A 26,897-nucleotide genomic window follows, 5' to 3' on the forward strand; every position below is an offset into this window, starting at 1 on the left:
AGATAGGGGCCGTAATCTAAAAGTTAAAAATATAACTCGTGTGTGTGTGTGTTTTGGTTATACATAACTATTGTAATAATAGGGGGGTGTGTAAAAAAGACAAAGTTACTTCTTTGTGTCACATTCACTTTTTTTCTTTTTTTCACAACCACAATTTCTCTAAGGACAATAGAGAAAACGACCAAAAATATTTAATTTGCCTTACTTCTTTCAATGTGGGTTATAAGAAATATCACACACTTTTATTATTTTGACTTTTGTTGTTCCTTTTTCAGCTTTGTATTTTTTGCTATTTTCCGTTCTACTTATGACGCGTTGAGATAAGTTTGCTCTTTTTTGCGTTATATAAATAGCCGTCTATATCACCACTTGAACTTGTCACAAGTTTTCTTGCACCTTTCTTTTCTTTTCTTTTCAGTATATTAATAAAACGTATCTTTATTCAATTATAATCTACAACAATGAAGGTTTCCACTTTGACTATTATTTGCTCAGCAATCCTTTCCGTTAACGCTAAGGCATTCGATGGCTCTAAGAAATTGGGTGTCGTTAAAAGAGCTGACGGTGACTCGTCATCAGACGCTGCCGCTACCGATGCAGATTCTACTGGTGACTCAGATGCAACTGCTACTGATGGTGGTGCTGATGCTACTGATGACTCTACCGCTACTGAAGGAGGTGCTGAAGATACCGATGAATCAACTGCTACCGATGGAGGTGCTGAAGACACTGACGATTCAAGTGCTACTGAGGGTGGTTCCGACGAAACCGATGACTCCACAGCTACTGAAGGAGGAGATGAAGAAACCGATGATTCAAGTGCTACCGAAGGAGGTTCCGACGAAACTGATGACTCTACAGCTACTGAAGGAGGAGATGAAGAAACCGATGACTCCACTGCTACTGAAGGTGGCTCAGATGAAACCGATGATTCTACCGCTACTGATGACTCCGAAGAAACTGATGACTCTGGTGCTGTAGGTGGAGGTGGATCCAGTGGAAACTCAACTGGTGGTGCTGGTGGATCCGGTAACTCAACTGGTGGTGGTGACAGTGAAAGTTCCTCTTCAAACGCCGGTAACGGTCTTTTGACCAACCCTGGTGCCGGTATGGTTGCTTTCGGTGCAATTGTTGGTGCTTTGTTGATCTAAGAGTTTTCGTTCTGAATTTTTGCTGCTTTTTCATATTAAAGTTAGATTACAGTTTATAATTTTAGTTTAATTTTTTTTGTATTCAATTCCTGTTGATCTATTTTATAGGGATTTGTGTAAAAATATGGTTTTCTTGGAGTAGTCACCAGTTTTGCATTTGTCGTTCCAATAAAGTCAAAAAGTTAACCTCGTAAGTTTTTATCTTTGCAGTTCGCTGTTGTGTGGCAACAGAGCAAATAACAGGCAACCGATCCCCGTATGCTTTATCAATGACAGTGCTGTAACAGTAGAACTCATTGGCAAGTCCTTCAACAAACTCATTTTTATCTTCAAACAACTTGTCAGTGTTGGTTGTAATTTTGTCATACCATCTCACATCAACAACACTAGAATCTTCATCGCTATTCGAACATTTACATAAACAGTAATCATCTTCATTGAATTCATCATCGACACTCAAAGTGAAATAAAAATCAGACAATTCCACGTTCAATCCACATCCAATCAACTTGGTGAATGCCTCTTTCAAAGTCCAAAAATGATTAAATTTGAAATATGAGTCAACTTGAGTCAATTCAGCCTTGTGGAAAATAGGCTCAAACTGCTTTAGGTAATTCTCCAGGGACACATTTTGCATGGAATGTGACAAATCGATTCCAACCGGTGACGAATGAAGCACAACGGCAAGGATATCATTGGATGATGAAGTATTGAATGCAAGCCCGTGAATGCTAGGTTTCCCATAGCTGTTATATTTGTAAGATATATCTTGAGACAATGAATTTTCCAAGGCCCTGTTCAAGGTAAATCTGGTAAACAATACGGAGATCAATTGTTTATACCTAAGTTGTGGCTTAAGCTGTCGAATCTTAGTCTGTAGTTTGAGATCATTCACCAATCTCAATGTCAACTCGAAATTGAAGTCATCTTGCAAAAAGTCGATTAGATTGGGTGTGATTCTCGTTACTACGACGACTATGTCCTTCTTAAAGTCATAGAGCCCCCTCATTCATTGAAGATCTGCGAGGATAAAAGAGTCATGATGATGATTTTTTTCGTTCTCCTACATACACAACATCTATTTATTCTCAGCAGTATAAAATTTGAAAGCATGAGTTTCTTCAAAAGGACGTTCTTTAGCATATTCAAATGCTTCCACAATCACTTTTTTGGCATTTTCAAATGAATCTTGAGAAATTTGGTAATGGAAAGAAACTCTTCCGGAATAGATTTTGACTCCGTATTTATCACTGATCTCAATCAACTTATCAGGGTTGATCTTGTTAGCAGCAATATCAACAAATACAAAATTAGTATCTACTGGATGCTCCAAAATGATGCCCTTCTCTTTGCACAACTGAGCTAACTCTTTTGCCATATCGTGAGTTCTCTGCAATTTCGAAAAGTTTTCATCAATAGCCACAATCGCCATACTAGCTAATAAACCACTTTGTCTGATACCACCACCATTCTGTTTTTTGAAATGGTTGGCTTTCAAGATGAATTTCTTATCTCCTACCAATACAGTCCCAATTGGGGCACCCAATGTCTTCGATAAGCACAAAGAAACACTATCAAAATATTGACTATACTCCTTCAATGAAATACCTGTTGCCACACTTGCATTCCATAATCTAGCTCCATCCAAATGTAACTTGACATCATTCTCTTTGCAAAATTTAGAAATTTTTTTAATTTCATCCAAGGGGAAAACCATTCCATGTAATGTATTCTCAAGACAAATCAATTTAGTTGGTGCACCATGAATTTCTCCATCATCTGGAATGAAATTGGGCAATATATCATCCTCCAAGGTTAAATGAATACCGTTTTTGGGCTTGATTGGTTGAGCCATAGCCTGCGTTAAAGTAGACATCCCCCCAGCTTCATGAACGTATACATGACCACGATAATCACACAACACACTATATGGAGGTTGCAACAAGTTGACCCTCATGGCCAATTGATTAGATAGGGTTCCACTAACGCAATACAATCCAGCTTGCTTTCCAGTCATTTCAGCAACTTTCCTTTCCAACTCAATTGTCTTAGAATCCTCGTTATAAACTGCATCTCCGAGGGTGGTTTTGGCTAATGAGTTGATCATGGATACTGTGGGTGTGGTGAATGTATCACTACGGAAATCATTATGAGCAGGGCTTTGCTGAGTGAAAACCGATAAATCCATATTGTAGTTTTGAGGTAGCTTTGAACCGGTCTTTTCAGATGATTTGATGGTAAGAACGTGAGTGAATGAATTAATGATTTATTGATCGATTAGTCACTGTTTGCAATCACAGATCTGGAAAAAAAATGCCGTGCGGTTAAATGGTAGCATCTTGCATAAAAGTCCGCAACTTTGAACTGAGTCAAAGAGGTTAGTACCACCATATCAATGCAGGTAAGTTTAAAAAGATTAATTCATTTTCATGCTGTGATTTTGATAGTAAATGAACTGGGTGTTTCCACTAATATTTGGAATACGAAAGAGCAAAGGACACAGAGAATGCGACAAATTAGAACTACTGTTCGGTTTGGTGAATATTTATGACCTTCAAGATTATTCCACCATGGCCTCCACTCTAGGCAGTCTTATTGGCAGTGATTTTGCACTTGTATTGACTTCGTTGATGCTTTGAAGAACACCGACTGCCGCTAAGCCAGTACCTAAAAGGGTTAATTTTTGTGTTGTAACAGAATTTGTTAAGCTTCCGACTCAGGCTATAATAATCGAAAGAAACGTTCATTTGAAGTGTATATATAGAAGCTGTAGTGACGTTGGAAAAGATTGTACAGCTTACGTTAGAATTGGTAATAATAGATGCAATTGATGTGACACTTTAGCAGCTTCCTAAATGACTTGGAATTGTTGCAGATTAATGCAATGGTCATAATTGAAGCTGAAATTAGACCAAGACGTCCAATTGGGTGCATATAACAGCAAGAGCGTCATCATGCAAAGAAAGTGTTTAATTGATTGCGTTGAATAAAATTGAAGAGCATAGGTTAGCCTCTGGAATGCATTCCTAACATAGCATTGAAAAAAAAAGCGGAATGTGTCTTACCTAAAGTAGATCAAGTAATTTGTAGCTTTCATGGTTTACTTTGTCTCTCTCCAACAATTCCTTTGACAAATTTCCTAATTTAGCTATCGGAATGCGCTTACGATTTACACAAAAACGAAAATTGAAAAAGATAAAAAGTCTCCATCAAATCCAATGCTATAAATCACAATCAAATTTCTAGGTTAATTTATCCTAGTAATATTCTTCTTCTTTTCATCTCAATTTAGCTAACTATTCAATTCCTATTAGATTCTTTTCGATAATGTCAATTCCATTAGAACAACAAGTTACCTTACCAGACGGCCAAAAATTCACCTTACCCACGGGCTTATTCATTAACAATGAGTTTGTCAAGTCCAAAAGTGGTCACACTTTAGATTCCATCAACCCTGCCACTGGGGAAATCAATGGTACCGTATATGCTGCTGAAACTGAAGATGTTGATGTCGCAGTCAAAGCAGCTAAAGAAGCTTTCAAATCATGGAGAAAAGTTTCGGGGGTCGATAGAGGTGTTTTGTTGAACAAATTAGCCGATAAAATGGTTGAGCAAAGAGACTTGTTGGGATCAATTGAAGCTTGGGATTCAGGAAAGACCAAAGAACAAAATGCTGTTTATGATATAGATGAATGTGTTAGTTGTTTTAGATATTTTGCGGGATGGGCTGATAAAGTTACGGGAAAAGTTATTCAAAATGATCCTAAGAAATTGGCATACACAGTTCATGAGCCATTATCAGTTGTTGGACAAATTGTTCCATGGAATTACCCATTAGCTATGTCTGCATGGAAATTGGCTCCTGCTCTAGCTGCCGGTAATGTTGTTGTATTGAAGACTTCAGAAATTACTCCTTTGTCAATGTTGTATGTTGCTACTTTGATTAAAGAAGTTGGTTTTCCACCAGGCGTTGTAAATATTATTTCTGGTTTTGGAAAGACTGCAGGTACAGCATTGTGTGTACATCCCGATGTTGCCAAAATTGCGTTCACTGGATCTACAGCTACTGGTAAATTGATTGCCAAAACTGCAGCCGATACGATGAAGGCTGTTACTTTGGAATGTGGAGGTAAATCACCATTGATTATTAGAGCAGATGCTGATTTAGATCAAGCAGTTAAATGGGCTGCAGTTGGTATCATGTCCAATCAAGGTCAAATTTGTACTGCTACTTCGCGTATCTATGTTCATGAATCAATTTACGACAAGTTTATTTCCGCTTTATCAACTCATGTTCAACAAGAGTACAAACAAGGTTCTATGTTTGATGGAGATGCAATTGTCGGACCACAAGTTTCGGAACAACAACGTGATAAAGTTTTGAAATATATTGAAATTGGGAAACAAGAGGGAGCTAGAGTTGTATTGGGTGGTGAAAAGAATTCCGAAGGTGAATTATCAAAAGGTTATTTTATTAAACCAACGATTTTTGCTGATGTCAAACCTACAATGAGAATTGTTAAGGAAGAGATTTTTGGTCCTGTTGTTTCAGTAGGTAAATTTAGTACTGATGAACAAGCAATTGAATTAGCCAATGGTACTGAATATGGGTTAGGTGCTGCTATCTTTACTAATAATTTAACAGTTGCTCACACAATGGCGGCAGATATTGAATCCGGTATGGTGTGGATTAACTCATCTAATGATTCGGATGTTCATATTCCATTTGGTGGTGTAAAAATGTCAGGTGTTGGTAGAGAATTAGGGGAGTATGGTTTGGATATGTATACTCAAGCAAAAGCCATTCATGTCAACTTGGGTTTTAAGTTGTAATGTATGTCTGTATATACACATTGTAATTGAGTTTATTTGAAAGCTTTTACGATTGTTGTAGTAGAGAGAGGTTTTGGTCAAGGTAGAGTCGAGAATAATGCGCGAGGTTCACATTTTAGTAGAGTAATCTCCAATATGCGGGGTTGTGTCGGATTATAGAGTATAGATTAACCCTTTCAGTACACCCTTTCAGTACACCCTTTCAATGTAGGGCTTCTTTCTTTTTTGAAGTGTGGCTACAGTAGACTAGACATAGATTTAGTGATGAAGCTGCCACCTTGAAAATAGCTGCACTTCAAAATCTCAAACGGATGTGTGTCTTACTTGTTCCAAACGCATTGCGGTAAAAAATTGAAAATCGGCGCATTTTTGTGAAGTTCGATTGAAAATTATTTGTCTACTTGTATGACTCCCAAGATGGATGTTTGTAGCTTCAAGAAATGGCGAAGTAGTATGTTATGTAATGTGAAGATATATAACCGTTGGATTCTACGTAATAGGCATATGGCCCAAAAAGTTTGTAAGATTTTGGCAAAGACAAAGTGCAGGGTCCTGTTGATGCTGAAGATGCGAAAATAGCAGGTTTTGCAATTACTCCTTGCATTTTCTATGGTGGGAACAATTGCTTGTCATGACATAAATATATCATCCATGTTATGAGAATGAAGTATTGAAGTCTTTTAACCACTTCGGGTGTTTATTATTTTGTCCTATAATTTTGATACTTTTGTGAAGAGTTCTGGATTTTTTCACATGACTTGTTTTTTTCTCTCAAAACAATCGCCTCAATTATTTATATGTTACATCAATTGCAACTTATTGATGATGATGATGATGATGAGAGCCAAATATGCATCCATAATTACCAGTAATGAAGGCTTATTGCTATAGAACAACTTCCGTTCAAACTCTGTCATTATTCCTTTTTTTTGCTACAAGCTATATACAAGTATATACTCTTCGATCGTAACAATAATAATCCGTTCTACATAATAATAATTTCAATTTTGTATCTCAAACAAAGTTTCAATTTTATATTTCACAGTAACATATTCAACAATCAAAAGACTTGACAAGACATATACACTTAATAACTTACGATAACTATACCTTACCAAGCAGCCTTTTGCTTCCGTTGAATCGATTGTCAGACTAAGCCACACATCAGATTTAAGAAAGAAAGGCTTGACTTGGTTTCAATTTTTTTTTCTTTTTTATGAAAGAAACAATTTTCACCCCACCCCAAACCATAATCAATGTCATCATCAAAATCATCGCAACAATTATTGATTAGCCAGTTGTACTTGTACCTAAAGAGTAATGGGCTCGATGAATCGGCCCAATCGTTGCTTAATGAGACTAAACTGGCCCATCTTACTCAGCGACAGCAAAATGAGTTACTGACAGATGATGAGTTCTTGCATGAATGGTGGAATATGTTGTGGAGTTTACAAAGTTCGATCAACCCACAATTGAATCAGGTACTTAATACTTATAATATACCGTCCCCGCAACAACAACTTCTTTTACAACAGAGAATGATTCAAAGACAACAACAACATCAACAACATCAACAACATCAACAACATCAACATCAACAACATCAACATCAACAACAGCAGGCACAGCAGCAACAGCATCAGCAGGCACAGCAGCAACAACAGAATTTGGCTTTTCAGAGGGCCCAGCAACAGATACAAAATACGCCACAAATGTTTTTACCTCAACAACCTCAACCTCAGCCTCCACTTCCGCCACAACAAAATCCATCTGTTCCAGCTACACCCCAAACAGGAAAACATCTAGGCCCACATATTGGCAATACACGTCCACAAAGTCAGCAACAAGATCTGAATCAGAGTGTACCACAACGCCAAAGATCGCAACAAAATGGTCCACTGCAACAGCAACAACGTAAAAGGTCAATCGCTAAAGGCAAAACCCAAAACGATAATTCTGGTGAACAGGGTCCTTCTCCTTCTCAAAAGTCTCCAACAAATTCAAACTTGTCCAAAACTAACTCCTACACTCAACCTAATAACGTAATTCCACCAAATATAAATCAAGTACAACAACAAGCAAGGCTACAGCAATTGAAATTACAATTTCAGCAACAAGCATTAATGCAACAGCAGGTCCAACAGCAAGCACAACTACGAGGAATAAATGTTTCCCAAAATCAAAATAAACAGCAAATTAATACGAATGGCGCACAACAATTCCCTACTCAACAAGCACCAAGACCAATAACACAACAAAATGCAAAAGACAATAAAGCCCCAGGTTCAGCCCAAAATGTTAATCGAACACAAGAGCCATCTCAACAAAACCAAGAACAGCCCCAGGCGCCTAATCAAGCGAACAATTCATTTGGTGCCCAAATGACTACAGGTAGTCAGAATCAAGGACCTGGTCAATCCAATACAAATCCAAAGAATCAACCATCTGTTTCCAAGAGAAATATTCAATCACTTGATGCGTATCAAATGACATTGTTACAGATGGAAAATCAAAATAATTTACAAAGACAGAGGTTCTTGCAACAACAACAACAACAACAACAACAATTGCAGCATGCAATAGGCTTCAATCCACAAACGCAAACGGTACCCATAGGGGATGACAATAACCAGTTGGATGCCTTATTTTCATTAGATAAGACTCTGAATTTCTCCACAGGTGCGCCAACAAACCTACAACAACAACAACAGCTTACACAAACAGTTGGGGATTTTAGACCCGACAACCAACCAAGGCAGCAGAAAATGTCACAAGATCAGTTCCCTGCACAATTATCAGCGGGTGACAATGTTATTGATGATTCCTTTTTCTCATCAAATATTTTACTTGACGAGTTCAAACCGTCAGATATTGACGTTGATCAAGTATTTAATGACCAGGATATTAGTAATAATAACGCTAATAATGGTGGTGGTATGATAGATATTGATTCGAAATTGGATGATATTGGGGAAACATTACGAAAAGATTGGTTAAGTTCGATGGGTTCAGGTCCAGGATTCGACTGAAGTACACAAACTACTTTAATTTACTTCTGTATAGCCTATAGTTACTGAAATTGGTCTTTGGTTGAAAAATAATTACATTCTTGATTGTGTGTAGAGACGGTTTCCACGGATATTATCTATACTACAGTGCAATGCTTACGTTAGTACTACTCTACATTCCACTGTGTTACTTGCATACAATACATGGTTATAACTCACCTGAGCGTGAGGTAATATATATAAGACTATGCATAGAGATATACAAAGAATATGTTAAACTATAAAATTATCATATGCCGTTCTTATTACACGAAGCGCATTGATCGGAATTAAATTAATAAAGGGTAAAAAAAGTGTACATAGCACACTACCCTCTTACTCCATACTTTTTTGTTTTTTAATTATTTATTTTATCTCTCTTACTTACTCTTAACGTTTACATTTACTTAAAAGAATAAATCAAAACACACCCACTTTAAACAACAATCTATTTTTTTACAACACATATATATCCTACCACCAACTTAGCAGTCGGATAGGGTCTCAGATACACCAGCTGGACTGAGTTTATCAACAAAGAAGTACCAGAAACCTAACCGCAGTATTGTGCTTGCACTCATTCTATACCGAAAATCCATACCACAAGAACGGTCGGCGTCACCACCATATCACAACTTCATATGCATGGTGGTCAAAAACTTCTGTACACTAACACTTTCACCACACCATGAATTTTGATAGATTCAACCCGCTATCGAGTAATTTCATTTATAAGCAGACTACGACTAAGGAGCCACAACAAGATGCAAAACTAAACTTGAATTCTGATGTTAGTGATTGGGGGATCGATGAGGATCTTACTCCAACTTCAGCATTGGGTACAACCTTTTCCAATTACTTGTCTCCCACCGCATCATCTACAAGTACAGTACATACAAATCCTGTACAGGCTCCACCTCTATTGACCAATCGTCAGCTGAGCTATAGTAACTACAGTGCGAGTGCGCTAATGCATGATGAGACTTTTGTACCACCCCATCCCACCTATATTCATCACCACCACCACCACAACCACCATCATCAGCAATCAAAACCACAACAACAACCGCAACCACAACTGCCCTTCAGAAGAAGAGGCTCTGTAAATCTGAATACGTCACTGCAATTTAATCAACAACACTACCTACATCAGTCACTAAATCATCATCCATTACATCGATCACATTCACACGCAAGCCTGTTGGATTTACTACAGTATTGCCAGTACTCGGGAAATACAATTTACCCAAATACGGACACCTTGTCGAAATTTATTGAGAAATATTTATCAATGGAAAACAAATTGGGAGAATTTTGGGAAAAGTTCAAATATAACCTTATTATTTCAAATCTACTCGAGGATTCAATGATTCTTTCTAAAAATGAGTCGAGCTTACAACTACTAAATTCCAATCCCATAACCACCCCACTGAAGTACTTAAGATTCACCATAAACGATGATGGGACGAGATTGATTGTATTGAATACATCCTACACTCTCAAATATAACTATCGATACACTAACTTCACAACTGTACTATTAATTATAAACTTGATTATTTATTTGCTAAAGCAACAACAATCTGCTTACTTTGGTCCACAACAAATGACTTATGAATCCCAATTTACGTTGTTCAAATTCATTATTGTTGTATCGTCTAAATTGATCAAAATACGGAAATTTAAAACAACAGTTGAAACAAATAAGATTTTAGACTTGTTGAATGACTTTCTAAAGTTGAATTACATTGTCAATAAGAACTTGATACTTAGTATGGTTAAATTAAAGGGTAAGAAATTGGATTTAGTACAAGGAGACGCAAATTCAACTCATTTGTTGAATTCATTATCATTTCTAAACATAACCTTGCAAAGCTTGATTGTGAAACTTCTCCCACATATGAATGGAGATTTATTTCAACAATATTGTACTATAAATAATATCAATGTTGGTATATTGACTCAAGAGTTTGACAGTGAAGATCAAGATGACCTTGAAGAAGTCATTTTCAATATTAATAAATTTAATCAGCTTCGAAAGTTGCTTATTTGTCAGTTAATCACCATAAATGAAAATGCACAAAGCAACTTTTTCACCTTGAATTTAATGGATCAATTTCAAGTTAATGAGATGGAAAGTGAATTGTCTGCATTTGAAAAGATGAAACTCGTACACGATGTGCTTATTGATCATAACGATTCAGTAAAAGCAATCAATAAAATGTTTGCCAAAGTTGACATTGTTTCTCAGCCTCGTGAGCAAGTACCACCAACTGATGAAGACATAACTCCTAATTTACACCTGAATTTGTTTCAATTCACATCGCGAGTCAACAAATTTGCTCACAACTTGAGCTACTTCAACAAATACAACCAATCGCTCAGTTTGGATAATATAGACGAACAATATGAAAAGTTGGCCATATTTCAACAATTTCATGATGAATTGAATCAATTGAAATTGCTTCACAAACTGGCCTTGCTAGAATTGAATCAAGAAATTAATCCTGATTATACCATTGCGAATTCACCTAAATCAACAGTATCATCATCGCCTCAAACGAATCAAGCTGGGTCGCTTAATCTCAAGTCATTTCATAACCCATCAATCAAGAAACGCTTCTCACTACCACCAACTGTCACGGCCTCTGGTGCCACAACTACGAATGGCAGCTCTATGGAAGTGTCAACATCTCCAACAAAGTCACTGCCAGGACAAACCTCAGTTCCTTCATCAAAGCCTAAAAAGTATAAACGCCTATCAACCGGTTTGCAATTAGGTCTTCTTACTGTATTCGAGGAGAATGGTGATCGATCACTGACTGTCCCTGCAACTCTAGCGAAGGGGAATCGAAACTCATCATCATCAACTACATCGGCCCCAGCAGCAACAGCAGTGTCGTCAGGTTTGCTTCCACCACCAAAGGTATCATACGATGACAATTACATAAACATCCTCCCAATAAATCAATTTGAAAGCTATAATAAGTCAACATTAGATCAATTAATTTCAAGCAAAACCAAAAATCGATACTCATTGCATAATCGTACTTCAATAAATATGAACCGATTTTCATTGAATTCAGTCCAGAGTAATGTTTCAGGAATATCAGATTTAATCTCAACTCAAATGACAAGCTATAATGGTGACGATGAAGAACCAAAGTTGGAACTACCCCATGATGAACAAGAACGTGATGATAAAGAGGATGGAAACGAATCGTCGGTAATTGACAATTCCGATCCTGGTCAATTGACTCAGGAGGAGTTGAAAATGAGATTAGAAGCAAGTTTTACCAAGATTTACAATTTAGAAGCAGAGAATAAGAAATTGATTGAAGACAAGAGGAATAAACAAGTCAAAAAGAATACTAATGAAGAAGTTTTGAGCGACATCACTAATGAACATCTCGTTGAACCTAATATACCCAATGCCTCATTCCTTAAGGATTTGGAAACAAAATTAAACATGAAGTAATTAATATAACCCCATTTTATAGAGACTAATACCACTATACCCTAATTATGTATGTTTATTAAAGCAAATGATATATGCCCAAATTCCAAAAGACAATTACAATGATCGTTTCATTAATCTATATACCAATTCTCTTATTCTTACCTTCAATCACCTGACCCTTCATTATCATCACCAAGCAATAAGAAAGCTGCATCCTTCTTTGAATTCTTGGTTTCTTCCTTTCCACCACCACTAGTAGTCTTACCTTCCATAACAACCTGTTGCACTTGTTCCTTTTGTTTAGCACGATCTCTCATTCTCTCTTCAATAGTGTTCCTTGTTAATAATCGGTACACGGTAACTTGACGCGTTTGACCTAATCTATGAGCACGATCCATAGCTTGTGAATCAATAGTTGGATTCCAATCGGAATCATAGAAAATAACAGTATCAGCAGCAGTTAAATTGATACCTAATCCACCGGCTCTTGTACTTAGTAAGAATACAAAAATTTCCGGTTTGGTTTGCCAATCATGAACCAAATCCCTACGATCATCTAATTTCGATGATCCATCAAGTCGAATATACTTGTGTTGACGATATGTGAGATATTCCTCCATCAAGTCCATCATTTTCGTCATTTGGAAATAGATAAGTACACGATGATCATGCTGTTTCAAATTGACTAACAATTCATCCAATTTGGCCAATTTACCAGATTCAGTGATGAATCTATCCATTGATGGCATACGAATATTAGAATAGTCGATGAATTTGTTGATTGTATTAGGTAACATGTTGGTTGGTGGGTATGCATCGATAGGTATTTGATCTTGCATGTATCGATATTCTTCATTTAATGACATTGGTGCTAATGAAGATCGTAATTTTGGATTGAATAATTCTTGTTGATATTGATTTGTGAAGTTGATTGATGGACAAGTGATTGTGACAGGTGGAGCTGATGCTATTGGTGTATATGCTGGATCTAATCGGTTCAAGTACATTTCATCGTAAACAGGTTTGGAAACCGAACAAAGTTCAGTAAAGATGGGTGAATTGGTAACTTGAGACGAGTCGGAATTTAAATTGTTTGCAATTAACAATTTGGAATGTGATGGGGTGAATTCTCCTTCATAAAGGTATTTGGTTCCATCAAGTCGTGATCCGTTAGTGTATTTACGCAAGCCAATCGCACGTTCAACAACATTATTTTTTGCAATAGTTTGTATCTCACCTAACGAAGTGTCGATATCATCAACCCATCCCAAATCTTTAACGTTCTCTGGGCTGTAGATATTAAATTTCTCATATAATGAATCCAAGGTGTTCTTTTCAAAATTTGGGGTCAACAACTCATCATAAATCAATCTAGGCAATTCGTAGTTTATCTCGTTTTCAGTTGAATAAGTATATTCCAATTCATTGCCTTCTCTCAAAAATGAACTAGTTTCAGCAAATTTACCAAATGAAAATGGTGATCTCACATCAGCTCTTTCAAATAAATCAGGATGATTACAAACTTTTCTAAATTGCATCACTAAATTAACCAATGATGTTGAATCTTCTGAATTTGAGTTTGCCGCATCCAATAAATCCATAATAGATATCTGTGACTTCAACATTTGATAATACTTCTTTTGTCTATTGGTCAAATCACAGAATAAATCAATTTCCACTTTATCACCCAACTCACTTTGAACATTCTTTTTGATACGTCTCAACATGAAAGGTTTCAAAATCATATGTAATCTTCTCAACTGTTGTTCATCCAATCCGGTGTTTGACTGGGCATGACTTTCTATATCTTTGGAGAACCAATCACTAAATTCATCATGAGAATCAAACAATGTAGGCATAATGAAGTGCAATAAAGCCCACAATTCTTGCATGGAGTTTTGAATTGGAGTACCTGTCAATAACAACCTGTTACGACAACTCAATGACAAAAGTGATTTCCATCTTGAAGATTGAGATGATTTGATAGCTTGTGCTTCGTCTAAAATCATATATTGCCATTTCATCTTTTGGAAGTAGGCAATATCCGATACAATCAATTGATAAGATGTAACCAAGACGTGGAATGGTGCATCCTTGTCATATCTCAACGATTTCCTATCCCAAAACTTACGCAATACCTTACGATCCTTAGCATGACCCCAGTAAGGCAAAACCTTGAATTGGGGTACAAATTTGGAAATTTCTTGTTGCCAGTTGTGTAAAGTGGATGAAGGTGTAACAACCAAGTATGGACCCCAAATATTATGGGTCTCCGCCAAATAGGCCAATACCGATATACTTTGGACTGTTTTACCTAAACCCATCTCATCAGCCAAGATACCATTTATACCTTGTTCGTATAAATTGGCCAACCAGTTCAAACCCTTGATCTGATATTCTTTCAATGTGCATTTTAACATCTTTGGCTGTTCAATGCTTATGTCACCAAGTAAAGTTGGGTTTTGGAAATTCATTTCTTCTCCATTGGTGTCTGGATTCTTGAATGGGTCTGAATCATCAAATTGTTTGGCTTTATTTTGAGCACTAACCAATGCATTTTGTGCATTCTGTGCTGCTGCTCTATGCAATGCATCTTCATCGTCATTATCGAAATCCAATGCCAGAATATCATTATTTGCTGCATCAACATCAGCAAACTTGTCCAAATGCTCCTTTGATTGCGTTTGAATTCTTGGATCTGAATCAGCACCTTCAATCTCGTCAGTTTTGATTTTCTTGCCAATGAAATGCGAGTATAACTCTGTTTGGGTAATCAAGAAGTTCAACTTTCTTGATTGACGCTTTGCTTCACGATCCTCTTCTTCTTTCTTGGCCTTATCGACCAATTCCTTTTCGTGTTTCTTTTTCAATTCTCTTTCGATTCTTTCGTTACGTTTCCAGAAGTTAAACATCTCTCTCATTGCCCTTCTGGCCTTTGTAGTTAGATCTTTTTGATTCTTGGTGTTTCTCAATTGCCACCTCTTGGCCTCCCTTGCGGCTAAAATACATGTTTTTTTCAAATTGATTAGCTTAGCTTGAGTTGATTGTTGCATTAACCTACTGACTTTTGGTCCATCTTTTCTTGACATATCCTTCCAGATAGCAACATATGTAGTATCATATTGTCTCATAAAAGCTTTGTGTTCCTTTGAAGTCATACTAGATACCTGACTAGACTTTGGTTTGCCATCCTGTTCCACTTTCATTCTCTTGACATCACCTCCTGGCTGTGGTGTTGTCCTTTCTTCGATTTCATCATCATCTAAATAGAAATCCTCCTCAAATTCTCCACCTTCGTCATCATAAGTCTTTCTTTTGGCCTTTGGACGACTGCTTCGCCTTACATTTATATCTATAATCTCTTGTGGGACAGCACTCTTTGGTTTAATAGGAACAGGGCCAGTAGAACCGGTTAAAGGCGCGGCAAACTTGGCACTGCTACCGCTGTTGTTGGCAAAGCCATTAGCTGCGTGTGGTTCATCTGTTGGCTTCTTCCTTCTCGATTTGTGCTCAACCTTGTGAATTTCTCTCGTAGAACCCCATTTATACTCTTTGCCTCTAGTGCTATTGTGATGCAATGGTTTGGAATAATCTATGAGAACCAACTCTTTATTCTTATTCGTATCGCTGATTTTATTGGCCCTTGATGAGATATCTTCAGCAACAACACGATCAATATAATTGGCCGCAAATTGATGGGTATTTATCAAATAGTTGTTTAACTTGGCTTCATCAAATTTTAGGATTTTCAAGTCGTGACTCAACCTTTGGTACTTGTCCAACTGATTGATGATGTTGACGTTGGATTCAAACTTTGACTTGTATTGCTGATCAATTTGAGGTGTGAAGTCAGTAAACTCCGCCAAAATGTTGGCTGGTGGTAGTATACTTGGCACTATTGAATCTTCTTTGGACAAAGTAGGTAATGGCTTATGGAGTGTCTGATCCAAGTGTTTGCCATTGCCGTTCTCTATTGAGTGCGAAGGCTGCACCGGTGCCATCTGTTGAAAAACTTGTGGGCGATGGTCAGGTGGGTTTACGATATGCTGATATGCTCCCACCGTACCGTTCCTGTTTACCTCGTGGACAGGACCATTGTTAAAAGTTGGTTGATGTTGTATCACTGGTGGATGTTTCTGTTTGACTGGTGTTGCAGTACTATCATTAGATAGCATAGACGAGATGTTCATATTGTAGCTTCTTTTTATTACTTACGCCTGTTGTTCCTTAGTCTATCTCTGATGTAGAGCTAGTATAAAGAGTAAAGTAAAGGAAGTTGAGTTGATTGATGGATTAAATTTTTCTTTGTTGCTACAACTTTTGTTGTTTAAGTTTCTTTACTTTCCTTTTCCCATTGAAAGACAAATGGGCGGATGTGTGTGTGTTCATTCTCTCTCTTGATCAACCAACAACTAAACCTTCAATACACAAACATACATACATATATTAATTTAGTTACAGTAAGAAAGAGAAAAAAAATTATGATTTTTGGAATTTTTCTGCATACAAATTGGCTTGTATGCAGTATAGAATGTAATATTCTTATTGTATAATGATGAACATCGAGAATCGATCAAACATAAGCGATGAAAAATGATATAACAAGGATCAGTAAAGCTTCTACTACTTTATATATTGTTATGTGGAGTCATTTTCTCTCACTTTATTTATTAATTCGTTATTATTTACTTAACGTTTGCTTTTTTGATTCCAAAAAGCCAGAAAAAGAAAAAATAGAAAATTTTTTTTGTTTGTCCAAATTCCCTCACACGTTGAAAGCTGTGTTTCTTATTGGTAGAAAAGATATAGAACAAATTAATAGAACTAAGATTTTACTCGACAGAGTTGGGGAAGCTGAGTTTGTTAACTTGCGAAATCAATAGATGACCCTGTTTTCTTTATATACAAGAGTAAAAGCATGATAGCAGTGATTACAGAGCACACAATCCATTGCAAGTGGGTTAAAGGTTGGTAAAATCTGGTGATAAGATGATGATTCCGATTCATCTCTCTCGATATCTACTACTTGCCCACTTTCACCAAGTGTCGGCTGACTACAAATAGGTAATACACCATTTTCTTCTGTATTTGTAAGATTACCTGCTACATTGTGTAACTCTAATTCAATTAAAAGCCCAGTAACATATTGTGTGAGGGTGAGAAGAAAATCAGTCGCTTTTCTTTATGTGATCACGTGCTGCACTTTTCATGACGGCGGAGAAAAATTAAAACAAGCCGGAATTAAGACGTGATCAACCCGTCAATTCCTTCAGCGCTGCTTTTGTCGTATACCATACAAATACATCAGCTATTACTATACAACAATGGGATTAGATCATCCAGCTTTCACTTTGTCCGGACTTTGTGCCGTTGGCGGTTTGATGGGTTACTTCCGTAAAGGTTCAGTACCATCTTTAGTTGCAGGTTTGGGAGTTTCGGCATTGTACGGAGTTTCGGGCTACTTGTTGAACCAAAACGCCAACTACGGGCTTGAATTGGCATTAGGTACTAGTTCTTTATTATTTGCTGCTGGTTTATCTAGGTCTGCTTCAACTGGCTTCAAGAAACCAATTCCGCTTGCATTGGTATTTTTGGGTGGGTTATCAACTGGATATTATTTGAAAAAATACGACGAGTTTTATCCTATTTTTGGATAATCTACAGTGGTAGTATCTGAAATGGGATAGGTGTGTAGACTCATGTATGTAAAAGGCCAGGGTCGACCTAGAATATGTATATACGATGTCAACTTTGAATATAAAACAGACAAAAGTCCACCTTTACCAACTCTCACACTACAATTTGCTTCCGCTAATACAATCCTTTTATTCTCTATAATACAGTTTTGGTTATAAATCGTTGTAATGACGTATCAAAATGTATGCATTTTCTTGTTTCAAGTTACTCAAAGAACGGTAACCACCTTCCAATCTCATCAACAACCCTCCGAATGAAATGTATACAGACATCTTATCATTATCAGCATTCTCTTCAAACTTGTAAACTGTTCCATACATGACATAATCGTAATCATCAGCCAATGACCTTTCACCTTGTTTGGGTGGTCTCCATGAACCATTTGATGTGATCATTGAACTTTCATTTCCTAGCGTTGAAGCTAAAGTTATCGTTAATGAATCATTTTCTTTTACTGGGAATAGCTCACTATTTATATCCAATGTAATGGTGATATCTTTCGACGTCAATGAATGCCCCGTTATTCTGCACACTCTATTGTATCTACCTGGATCAGTGGAATCCACTGCAAACATATCTTCAAATAAAACTCCTGACATTGTAAGTCCACTATAGTTGTGTTGTGTGTTGATATATTGGTGTTTGCTTTCACAGCTGTATGGCACTGCTTTGATGAGGTGAAAAATCAATTTCGATGGTTTTGCTTTTGTGGTCAAAAAAATTGTGGTCGTGTGCAAATCTACAATTTTATACTATTTGGTACATTTTGTAAACATAGCCATTAACAATTCCATTTATAGAATTCAAGGGGAGAAAGAAAGAGATAGATTAAATACTATTTTACATTAATACGTTGGAATAAGCAGTATGGGAGAAAAGGATTCTATTAACGTCAACATAAGTGGCAATGATGTTACTTGCAAAACTGTAAAGGCAAAGTACCTAAGGGTTGTGTTTGCAGCATTATTATTCTTTGGTATAGCGATGTATACGTGCTGCTCATTACCTCATCCAACCAACTTGACAAGAAATCCGTTGAATACAGAAACAAACCAATTCAATCAAGCCAATCCAGCCCAATATAGGAAACAGACTGATTTAGTGAATAGCATCACTGAGACAGTTGGTCAAGAAGGCTCTGCCGTCAAAAAGTTGCAAGATCAAACGATTGACACTGAAATTGAGAAGACCCAACATCACAAAATTGAAACCCCTACAACAACAGTCGATTTTGACAAGAGGGAAGACTCCTCGTCATCTGACTCAGACTCTTCAGAAACTTCAAACCTGAAGAGCACTCCCATCTATGACAAACCATGGATGAGATTTATTTTTGCATTAGGGGGTATAATCGTTCTCAACATGATTGCCATATGTATTCATCATTTATATCTAATCGTCACAAGATCACAAAACAGGTACCGAGCTTTCGAGGAGGAAAAATCGCCGTTTTAACTTTTTGAATGTGCACGGATTTGAGTGTATGTCGGCCGTAACCGAGAATTTCGATGTATATTTCAATAAACGAGGTCCATGTGGAACTTCTTAAAGTGAAACAAAGCCGTAGATAATTGTAGTATAGCTTAGCCAATAAGAATTGTATAAAACTCTTTGTCAATATTCAAGCAATCTTGAAGATAAGAAATTAAGACACAAAATTGAAAAATTAATTTGACATCGGAGATTCCCATAAACAAAAGCAAGATCTCTTTCTGGAATTACATTCACCGATCGAAATCACATCTACTTATATAAGTGATACCTCGCATAATCTTGCATGTTCGCTTAACCATTTTGCATTCATAACCCCCACTACATTCCGACATGACAGCAAAGTCAAAACTTCCGTCATTAACAACAAGGCTAATTCAAATAGCTTGCGCCATTCTTTGGTGTCTAGCAGCAGCTGGTCCCGTGTTTGGGTTTGCTGCATTGAAACCAATTTTGATATCCCAGCATATCTATGAATCAAAATGTGATGTGGACATAGAATCTACAGAAACCAAATGTGTTGATCAGGATTTATCATTAAACTTTTTATTCACAATTGCTTGTATGATGACAAATATTAGTGCATTACCTGTTGGATCTATATTGGACATTTATGGACCAAAAATAACGGGAATTATTGGATCTTTCATAATAGCGCTAGGATCGTTGAGTTTAAAATTCGCAAATAATTTGACATTTCTTGATGGGTATTTGATTGGTTACACTTTGTTAGCCTTAGGGGGTCCATTTGTGTTCATTAGTTGTTTCCAACTTGCAAATAGCTTTCCCAAAAACTCGGGTCTAATTTTGGCATTATTAACAGGTGCATTTGACTCATCGTCGGCATTATTCTTGATTTATAGAATCTATTACTTCAGTGTTGGTGAGTTGTCGGTTAGTAGCTTCTTCACGGGGTATTTGATTGTACCAGCATTCATCTTCCTTTGCCAAGTGTTTATCATGCCAAGGGACTCTTACAAGACGGTTGGGACATTGGCAAAGATTGCTGAAACAGGTATTGATGAGACTGGAAGACCATTGGATGATGATTTATTACTTCCCGAGGATCGCGAAAGTGCAATTACAGCAAGAGATGATCTTTATCAACCGACAATTACTGAAACAACTGCTCTTTTGATGAGAAGGCCGTCAGGTGTTAGCAGAAGAGCATCGACGTTATCAAGAGCTTCTTACAATTCGATAAAGTCCTCGTATGAACAAGAAGCCGATACAAAGTTGGTCTCATCTTCTGGTGGTGTGTTTGGAGTCTTGCATGGATACTCAATATCACAACAATTGAAATCTCCTTGGTTTTCCCTAATGACATTCTTTACCACTATTCAAATGTTGCGTATAAACTTTTTCGTAGCAACAATCAAAGCTCAAGTGTTTTACTTGTATGGAGGTGATGAGGAGATTGCTACAACCGTGAACCACTTCTTTGACTTGGCTTTGCCATTGGGTGGAATATGTTCCATTCCTTTTATTGGTCTTATATTGGATAACTTGTCTACATTGACTGTATTGTATATTCTAACTGGAATGTCGTTATTCATCGGGGTAATGGGATTGCTATCTTGGATTCCAGGTACCTATGCCGGTATCATAGTTCTTGTTGTTTATCGTCCATTTTATTACACTGCAGTGTCAGATTTTTGTGCAAAGGTATTTGGGTATGACAATTTTGGAACTGTTTATGGAGCAATCATTGCAATCAGTGGGTTGTGTAACATCTTGCAACAAGTAATGGATAAGACCACCAAGGAATATTTCCATATGAACCCTTCACCAATTAACTTCCTTTTGGTTGCCTTGACATTCGTGTTTGGTGCAGGATTAATCGGTTTCGTCAAATCTCAAGAAAAGGATATAAAGAGGAGGAGTTTAGAAATGGAAGCTGAAGATGCATCGTATAGATCAATTCCAACATAGGTGTCTATATAAAAGGTATAATAAAAACAGATAAAAAGATTATTCTCTTCTGCGCTTTCTTGTCTTGACTGTATCCGGATCAAGGGCAGTGAGTGGTGGAAGACACAAAACTTGCTTGTTCGACTCTAATGAAGTTTCAGAAACCAAAGTTACCTGTATATCAGCAGCTTTAGTATCTCTCTCCAGAAACCAGCTTCCAGCTGGGGGAAAATTTGACAATATCTCTTTAACACTCTTCATTTCTTTTTCTTGTCACCTTTGTTTTCCTTTTCAATTTCCCTTCTTGTTCCTTTCAATAATTCCAAATGACCTACTCTACTAGCAATCAACTTTTCAGTACTTTTCATCAATTGACCTTGATGAACTTTAGTCAATTTCTGTGCTTCTTTTGCGGTTTGCTTTTTGGGTTTGATGATTTTAGGAGCTGCTCTTTTGGGGTTTTGCTGTTTCTTTGTTATTCTTGCTGGGCCCTTGGACTTTAGTTTCAAGTTTCCCTGAGCCATTTTGGTGTTGATGATGTACTTGTTTATCAGAAAGAGATGAGATAAGAAAGTGCTTTTTTTTGTGTGCGTCTGGAGCGGGAGCAGGTGGTGATACATTACAAATTGGAGATGCATTAGATTTCAATGGCTTCAAGTGCGGTCTCCCTTAGGTTCAAACACTTGGCTGCTGTCTGATACTTTGAGATCATCGAAGACTTCAAGGCTTGTCTTCATCGATGCTACTAACGATGTTGTTATCCTAATGAATTTGTTTTGTGCAAACTCACTCATGTTCACCATCGCTCACTCCTTGTCTATCTGTCATTTGAATACTCAGTCAGCCAACTGCAAGCCCAAGAGAACACTATCACCGGCTATCAACTGGTCAATGTTCCGTGTAATTGATAGTGACTCACGAAAGCTGCAAATTGGTCACTGGCCATTATATGCAGAACGTGCTCGGCGTGACAAAATCGCATCTCATTTAATTTTTTCACAAAATATATTCGGAATTGACTCTGCTTGATTTATATTTTAGTAGTCGGCTCCACTCACAACCTGCCTACTTTTGGCAACATAACACCGATAAGCTCAAGTCTCATACCTTCGAATTACAAAATACACAATGAGTTCGAACTTCCTAGTTTTACCAGGGCCAAAAGCGTTGTCTCCATTTAGAGTCAATAATTTGATTCAAGAGATTGAGAAAAAGTCCCAAAAACTAAACTCAATCGAAGAGGTTGCTAGTCAATACACTCACTATGTCTCCCTTAAGAAACCATTGAACGAAAAGCAATTGGAGTTGTTGAAGATTTTGTTGACTTATGATAATCCTGTTGATACATCAAATCCATTGAACGTTAAATTGATCAAGTTATCCACTGGTGAAGCTCAAGCCAAGGGAGCTGAAAATTTTGTTCAGGTCTTACCTAGACCTGGTACTATTTCTCCTTGGTCTTCAAAGGCAACAGATATTGCTCAGATTTGTGGATTGGGCGATTTTGTTGAAAGAATAGAACGTGGTTTGTCTTTGTTGTTTAAAATAAGAGATAATGAAACATTCACTGTATCTGGTGACATTTTAACATCCGTGTTTGACAGAATGACTCAGAAGCTTTATGTTAATGATGATATTCCCAAGTACAACGATTTATTTGCTCACCACAAACCTAAGCCACTTGTTACAGTTGATTTATTAAGTAGCAAAGATAACTTGTTGCAAGCAAACAAAGAAATGGGATTGGCTTTGGATCAAGGAGAAATTGACTACTTAACTAATGCATTCACTAAAGTTATTGGTCGTAATCCTACTGATGTAGAATTGTTTATGTTTGCTCAAGTTAATTCCGAGCACTGTCGTCACAAAATTTTCAATGCTGATTGGACCATCGATGGTGTCAAGAAAGATAAATCTTTATTTAAGATGATCAGAAACACTCATGAAAAGAACCCCCAGTATACAGTATCTGCATACTCTGATAATGCAGCTGTATTTGAAGGACCTGAAGGTTACTTGTTTACGCCAGACTTTAAATCTAAACAATGGAAGTCAATCAAGGAAAGTGTCCAAACTTTAGTCAAAGTTGAAACTCATAACCATCCAACTGCTGTTTCCCCATTTGCCGGTGCAGCAACTGGTTCTGGTGGTGAAATTAGAGATGAAGGTGCTGTAGGAAGAGGTTCTAAATCCAAAGCTGGATTATCTGGTTTTACTGTATCTGATTTAAACATTCCAACTTTGAAACAACCATGGGAAAGAGATGTTGGGAAGCCAAATCATATAGCCAGCTCTTTGGATATCATGATCGAAGCACCGATTGGTTCAGCTGCATTCAACAACGAATTCGGAAGACCGGCAATCAATGGATACTTTAGAACCTTGACTACTGAGGTTGAAAATGCCAAGGGCGAAACTGAAATCAGAGGTTTTCATAAGCCAATTATGTTGGCTGGTGGTATGGGTGCTATTAGACCAGGATTGGCTTTAAAAAACAAGAAAATCACACCAGGGGCGAAGTTGATTGTTTTGGGTGGACAATCTATGTTGATTGGATTGGGTGGTGGTGCTGCTTCATCTATCAGTTCCGGTGAGGGGTCAGCAGATTTGGATTTTGCTTCTGTTCAAAGAGGTAACCCAGAAATCCAAAGAAGAGCACAACAGGTTATTGATGCATGTGTCTCATTAGGTGCAGATGGTAATCCAATTCAATCTATTCATGATGTCGGTGCTGGTGGGTTGAGTAACGCCTTGCCAGAATTGGTTCATGATAATGATTTGGGTGCCAAGTTTGAGTTAAGATCAATTTTGTCATTGGAACCCGGAATGTCACCAATGGAAATTTGGTGTAATGAATCTCAAGAGAGATATGTTTTAGGTGTTGCGCAAGAAGATTTGGAAATGTTTTCCAAAATTTGTGAGCGTGAAAGAGCACCATTTGCTGTCGTTGGTGAAGCTACTGAAGAGCAAAGATTGGTTTTGACTGATTCTTTGTTGAAGGGTACACCTATTGATTTAGAAATGTCGGTATTGTTTGGTAAACCACCAAAAATGTCGCGTGTTGCCACTACTGAAAACTTGAAATTGAAGCCCTTCAAAACCAATGAATTGGATATCAGTGAGTCGATTGATCGTGTTTTGCAATTGCCATCAGTAGGATCAAAGTCCTTCCTAATCACTATTGGTGATAGATTCATCACTGGATTGGTTGATCGTGACCAAATGGTGGGACCCTGGCAAGTACCAGTAGCTGATGTTGGTGTTACTGCAACATCCTTGGGTGAAACTGTATTATCTACAGGTGAAGCTATGGCTATGGGTGAGAAGCCTACTTTGGCTTTGATTTCAGCTAGTGCTTCAGCCAAAATGGCAGTGGCTGAATCTTTGTTGAATGTATTTGCCGCTGATGTCCCATCGTTGGAGCACGTTAAATTGTCAGCCAACTGGATGTCTGCTGCAAGTCACCCAGGTGAGGGAGCTAAATTATATGAGGCTGTTGAAGCTATCGGTCTTGACTTGTGTCCAGAATTAGGAGTCTCAATCCCAGTTGGTAAAGATTCCATGAGTATGAAAATGAAATGGGATGACAAAGAAGTCACTGCACCATTAGCATTGACAATTACTGCATTTGCTCCAGTTGATAACACTTCCAACACTTGGACTCCTCAACTTCAGCATGTTGACGACTCTGTTTTGGTACTCGTTGATTTGGCAGTGAAGGATAAAAAATCTCTTGGTGGTTCTGCGTTGGCTCAAGTTTACAAAGAGGTTGGCGATAGCGCCCCAACTGTACACTCAAATGCTGTGTTAAAGGCGTTCTTGCAATCATTGGTTGTGTTACACAAACAATTCCCTGTTTTGGCATATCATGATAGATCTGAAGGTGGTTTACTTGCCACTGTATTGGAAATGGCATTTGCTGGAAGATGTGGATTGGACATTTCACTAGACGCTGAAGAGGATCAATTTACTGAGTTGTTTAATGAAGAGTTAGGTGCTGTTTTCCAAATTAGGTTGCAAGATTTGATCAAATTTAAGGAAATCTTTGTCAACCATGGCATGGATAGGAAGTTCATCAAGGTTATTGGTAAACCAAATTTCCATGATCAAGCCATCAATATTTCATACAACGGGGCACCTATCTACACATCCACACGTGCCCGTTTGCAACAATTGTGGAGCAATACTTCTCACCACATACAAAAGATGAGAGATAATCCAGTGACATCCCAGCAGGAATACGATGCTGTTGCCGATGACAAAGACCCAGGTATCAGCTATCAATTAACATTCAATCCTGCAGAGCGTAAATCATACAAGACAACTCCAAAAGTTGCCATCTTAAGAGAACAAGGTGTCAATTCTCAGCAAGAAATGGCATGGAGTTTCCAACAGGCTGGGTTTGACGTGTATGACGTAACCATGTCCGATATTTTGGAAGGAAGAGTCACTTTGGATGATTTTGTTGGATTGGCTGCTTGTGGTGGTTTCTCGTATGGTGATGTTTTAGGAGCTGGTGCTGGATGGGCCAAGTCAGTATTGTTCCACGAAAATGCCAGAAACGAGTTCAAGAAGTTTTTCCAAGATAGAACTGACACTTTTGCATTTGGTGCATGTAATGGATGTCAATTTTTCAGCAGGATTGCTGAATTGATTCCAGGAACTGATCACTGGCCCACATTTGAACGTAACTTGTCGGAACAATATGAGGCAAGATTTGTCATGGTTGAAGTTGATCCATCCGAAAACAACAACTCCATCTTTTTGCAAACAATGAAAGGTTCAAGATTGCCAATTGCTGTAGCCCATGGTGAAGGACGTGCTCAATTCAAATCACCTGAAGATCAAAAGGACTTTGAATTGGATGTCATTCATTACATTGATAACTACGGAAATCCAACGCAAACTTATCCATTTAATCCTAATGGATCACCTGATGCTATTGCTGGTATAAGCTCAGCAAATGGAAGAGTTTTGGCTATGATGCCTCATCCAGAGAGAGTTACACGTAAAGAGAGTAATTCATGGTACCCCCACGCACAAGCTAGAGAATGGCAAGGATACGGACCATGGGTTGAATTGTTCAAATCTGCAAGGGCCTGGGTAGGTGACAACTGATACATAGAAAGATGATTACTGTTGTATAATAATGAAAGAAAGTAAGTTAGTACTGGTGTAGAGGTTGTGTATATTGTGTGTTTGATATCTATTTTAGGGCTTAGCCCTATATTCTTTTTTTTTTGCGACTTCGACAAAAGTGAAAAATCTGAAAACGAAAAATAACCTTAACCATCTCAATACATTTTA

The 26,897-nt window shown here is 37.5% G+C and overlaps 13 protein-coding genes across 13 annotated transcripts; 8 read left to right on the forward strand and 5 right to left on the reverse strand. All coding sequences in view use genetic code 12, as the record gives it.

Moving 5' to 3' along the window:
- Positions 1–461: 461 nt before the first annotated feature.
- Positions 462–1,151, forward strand: CORT_0D04050 (hypothetical protein; the record flags this gene model as incomplete). Its single annotated transcript, XM_003869331.1, has 1 exon — positions 462–1,151. One exon carries the CDS (start codon positions 462–464, stop codon positions 1,149–1,151), a length of 690 nt encoding a protein of 229 aa, XP_003869380.1.
- A 142-nt stretch (positions 1,152–1,293) lies between these two features.
- Positions 1,294–2,160, reverse strand: CORT_0D04060 (Lys5 phosphopantetheinyl transferase; the record flags this gene model as incomplete). Its single annotated transcript, XM_003869332.1, has 1 exon — positions 1,294–2,160. One exon carries the CDS (start codon positions 2,158–2,160, stop codon positions 1,294–1,296), a length of 867 nt encoding a protein of 288 aa, XP_003869381.1.
- Positions 2,161–2,229: 69 nt separating this feature from the next.
- On the reverse strand, positions 2,230–3,339 carry CORT_0D04070 (hydroxytrimethyllysine aldolase; the record flags this gene model as incomplete). The annotated part of the gene is made up of 1 exon (XM_003869333.1): positions 2,230–3,339. One exon carries the CDS (start codon positions 3,337–3,339, stop codon positions 2,230–2,232), a length of 1,110 nt encoding a protein of 369 aa, XP_003869382.1.
- A 1,139-nt stretch (positions 3,340–4,478) lies between these two features.
- On the forward strand, positions 4,479–5,984 carry CORT_0D04080 (trimethylaminobutyraldehyde dehydrogenase; the record flags this gene model as incomplete). The annotated part of the gene is made up of 1 exon (XM_003869334.1): positions 4,479–5,984. One exon carries the CDS (start codon positions 4,479–4,481, stop codon positions 5,982–5,984), a length of 1,506 nt encoding a protein of 501 aa, XP_003869383.1.
- A 1,256-nt stretch (positions 5,985–7,240) lies between these two features.
- On the forward strand, positions 7,241–9,013 carry CORT_0D04090 (Mss11 transcriptional activator; the record flags this gene model as incomplete). The annotated part of the gene is made up of 1 exon (XM_003869335.1): positions 7,241–9,013. The coding sequence occupies one exon, from the start codon at positions 7,241–7,243 to the stop codon at positions 9,011–9,013; it is 1,773 nt and encodes a 590-aa protein (XP_003869384.1).
- Positions 9,014–9,719: 706 nt separating this feature from the next.
- On the forward strand, positions 9,720–12,509 carry CORT_0D04100 (hypothetical protein; the record flags this gene model as incomplete). Its single annotated transcript, XM_003869336.1, has 1 exon — positions 9,720–12,509. One exon carries the CDS (start codon positions 9,720–9,722, stop codon positions 12,507–12,509), a length of 2,790 nt encoding a protein of 929 aa, XP_003869385.1.
- A 146-nt stretch (positions 12,510–12,655) lies between these two features.
- Positions 12,656–16,681, reverse strand: CORT_0D04110 (ATPase and nucleosome spacing factor; the record flags this gene model as incomplete). Its single annotated transcript, XM_003869337.1, has 1 exon — positions 12,656–16,681. The coding sequence occupies one exon, from the start codon at positions 16,679–16,681 to the stop codon at positions 12,656–12,658; it is 4,026 nt and encodes a 1,341-aa protein (XP_003869386.1).
- A 1,134-nt stretch (positions 16,682–17,815) lies between these two features.
- Positions 17,816–18,148, forward strand: CORT_0D04120 (hypothetical protein; the record flags this gene model as incomplete). Its single annotated transcript, XM_003869338.1, has 1 exon — positions 17,816–18,148. One exon carries the CDS (start codon positions 17,816–17,818, stop codon positions 18,146–18,148), a length of 333 nt encoding a protein of 110 aa, XP_003869387.1.
- Positions 18,149–18,340: 192 nt separating this feature from the next.
- Positions 18,341–18,787, reverse strand: CORT_0D04130 (Rpb8 subunit of RNA polymerases I, II, and III; the record flags this gene model as incomplete). Its single annotated transcript, XM_003869339.1, has 1 exon — positions 18,341–18,787. The coding sequence occupies one exon, from the start codon at positions 18,785–18,787 to the stop codon at positions 18,341–18,343; it is 447 nt and encodes a 148-aa protein (XP_003869388.1).
- Positions 18,788–19,055: 268 nt separating this feature from the next.
- Positions 19,056–19,643, forward strand: CORT_0D04140 (hypothetical protein; the record flags this gene model as incomplete). Its single annotated transcript, XM_003869340.1, has 1 exon — positions 19,056–19,643. One exon carries the CDS (start codon positions 19,056–19,058, stop codon positions 19,641–19,643), a length of 588 nt encoding a protein of 195 aa, XP_003869389.1.
- Positions 19,644–20,012: 369 nt separating this feature from the next.
- CORT_0D04150 (membrane transporter) lies at positions 20,013–21,611 on the forward strand (the record flags this gene model as incomplete). Its single annotated transcript, XM_003869341.1, has 1 exon — positions 20,013–21,611. One exon carries the CDS (start codon positions 20,013–20,015, stop codon positions 21,609–21,611), a length of 1,599 nt encoding a protein of 532 aa, XP_003869390.1.
- A 236-nt stretch (positions 21,612–21,847) lies between these two features.
- On the reverse strand, positions 21,848–22,228 carry CORT_0D04160 (nuclear protein; the record flags this gene model as incomplete). Its single annotated transcript, XM_003869342.1, has 1 exon — positions 21,848–22,228. One exon carries the CDS (start codon positions 22,226–22,228, stop codon positions 21,848–21,850), a length of 381 nt encoding a protein of 126 aa, XP_003869391.1.
- A 490-nt stretch (positions 22,229–22,718) lies between these two features.
- CORT_0D04170 (Ade6 5-Phosphoribosylformyl glycinamidine synthetase) lies at positions 22,719–26,708 on the forward strand (the record flags this gene model as incomplete). The annotated part of the gene is made up of 1 exon (XM_003869343.1): positions 22,719–26,708. One exon carries the CDS (start codon positions 22,719–22,721, stop codon positions 26,706–26,708), a length of 3,990 nt encoding a protein of 1,329 aa, XP_003869392.1.
- Between the last annotated feature and the right edge of the window lie 189 nt (positions 26,709–26,897).

Source organism: Candida orthopsilosis (assembly GCF_000315875.1).
Source record: "Candida orthopsilosis Co 90-125, chromosome 4 draft sequence".
Classification (NCBI taxonomy): Eukaryota; Fungi; Ascomycota; class Pichiomycetes; order Serinales; family Debaryomycetaceae; genus Lodderomyces; species Lodderomyces orthopsilosis.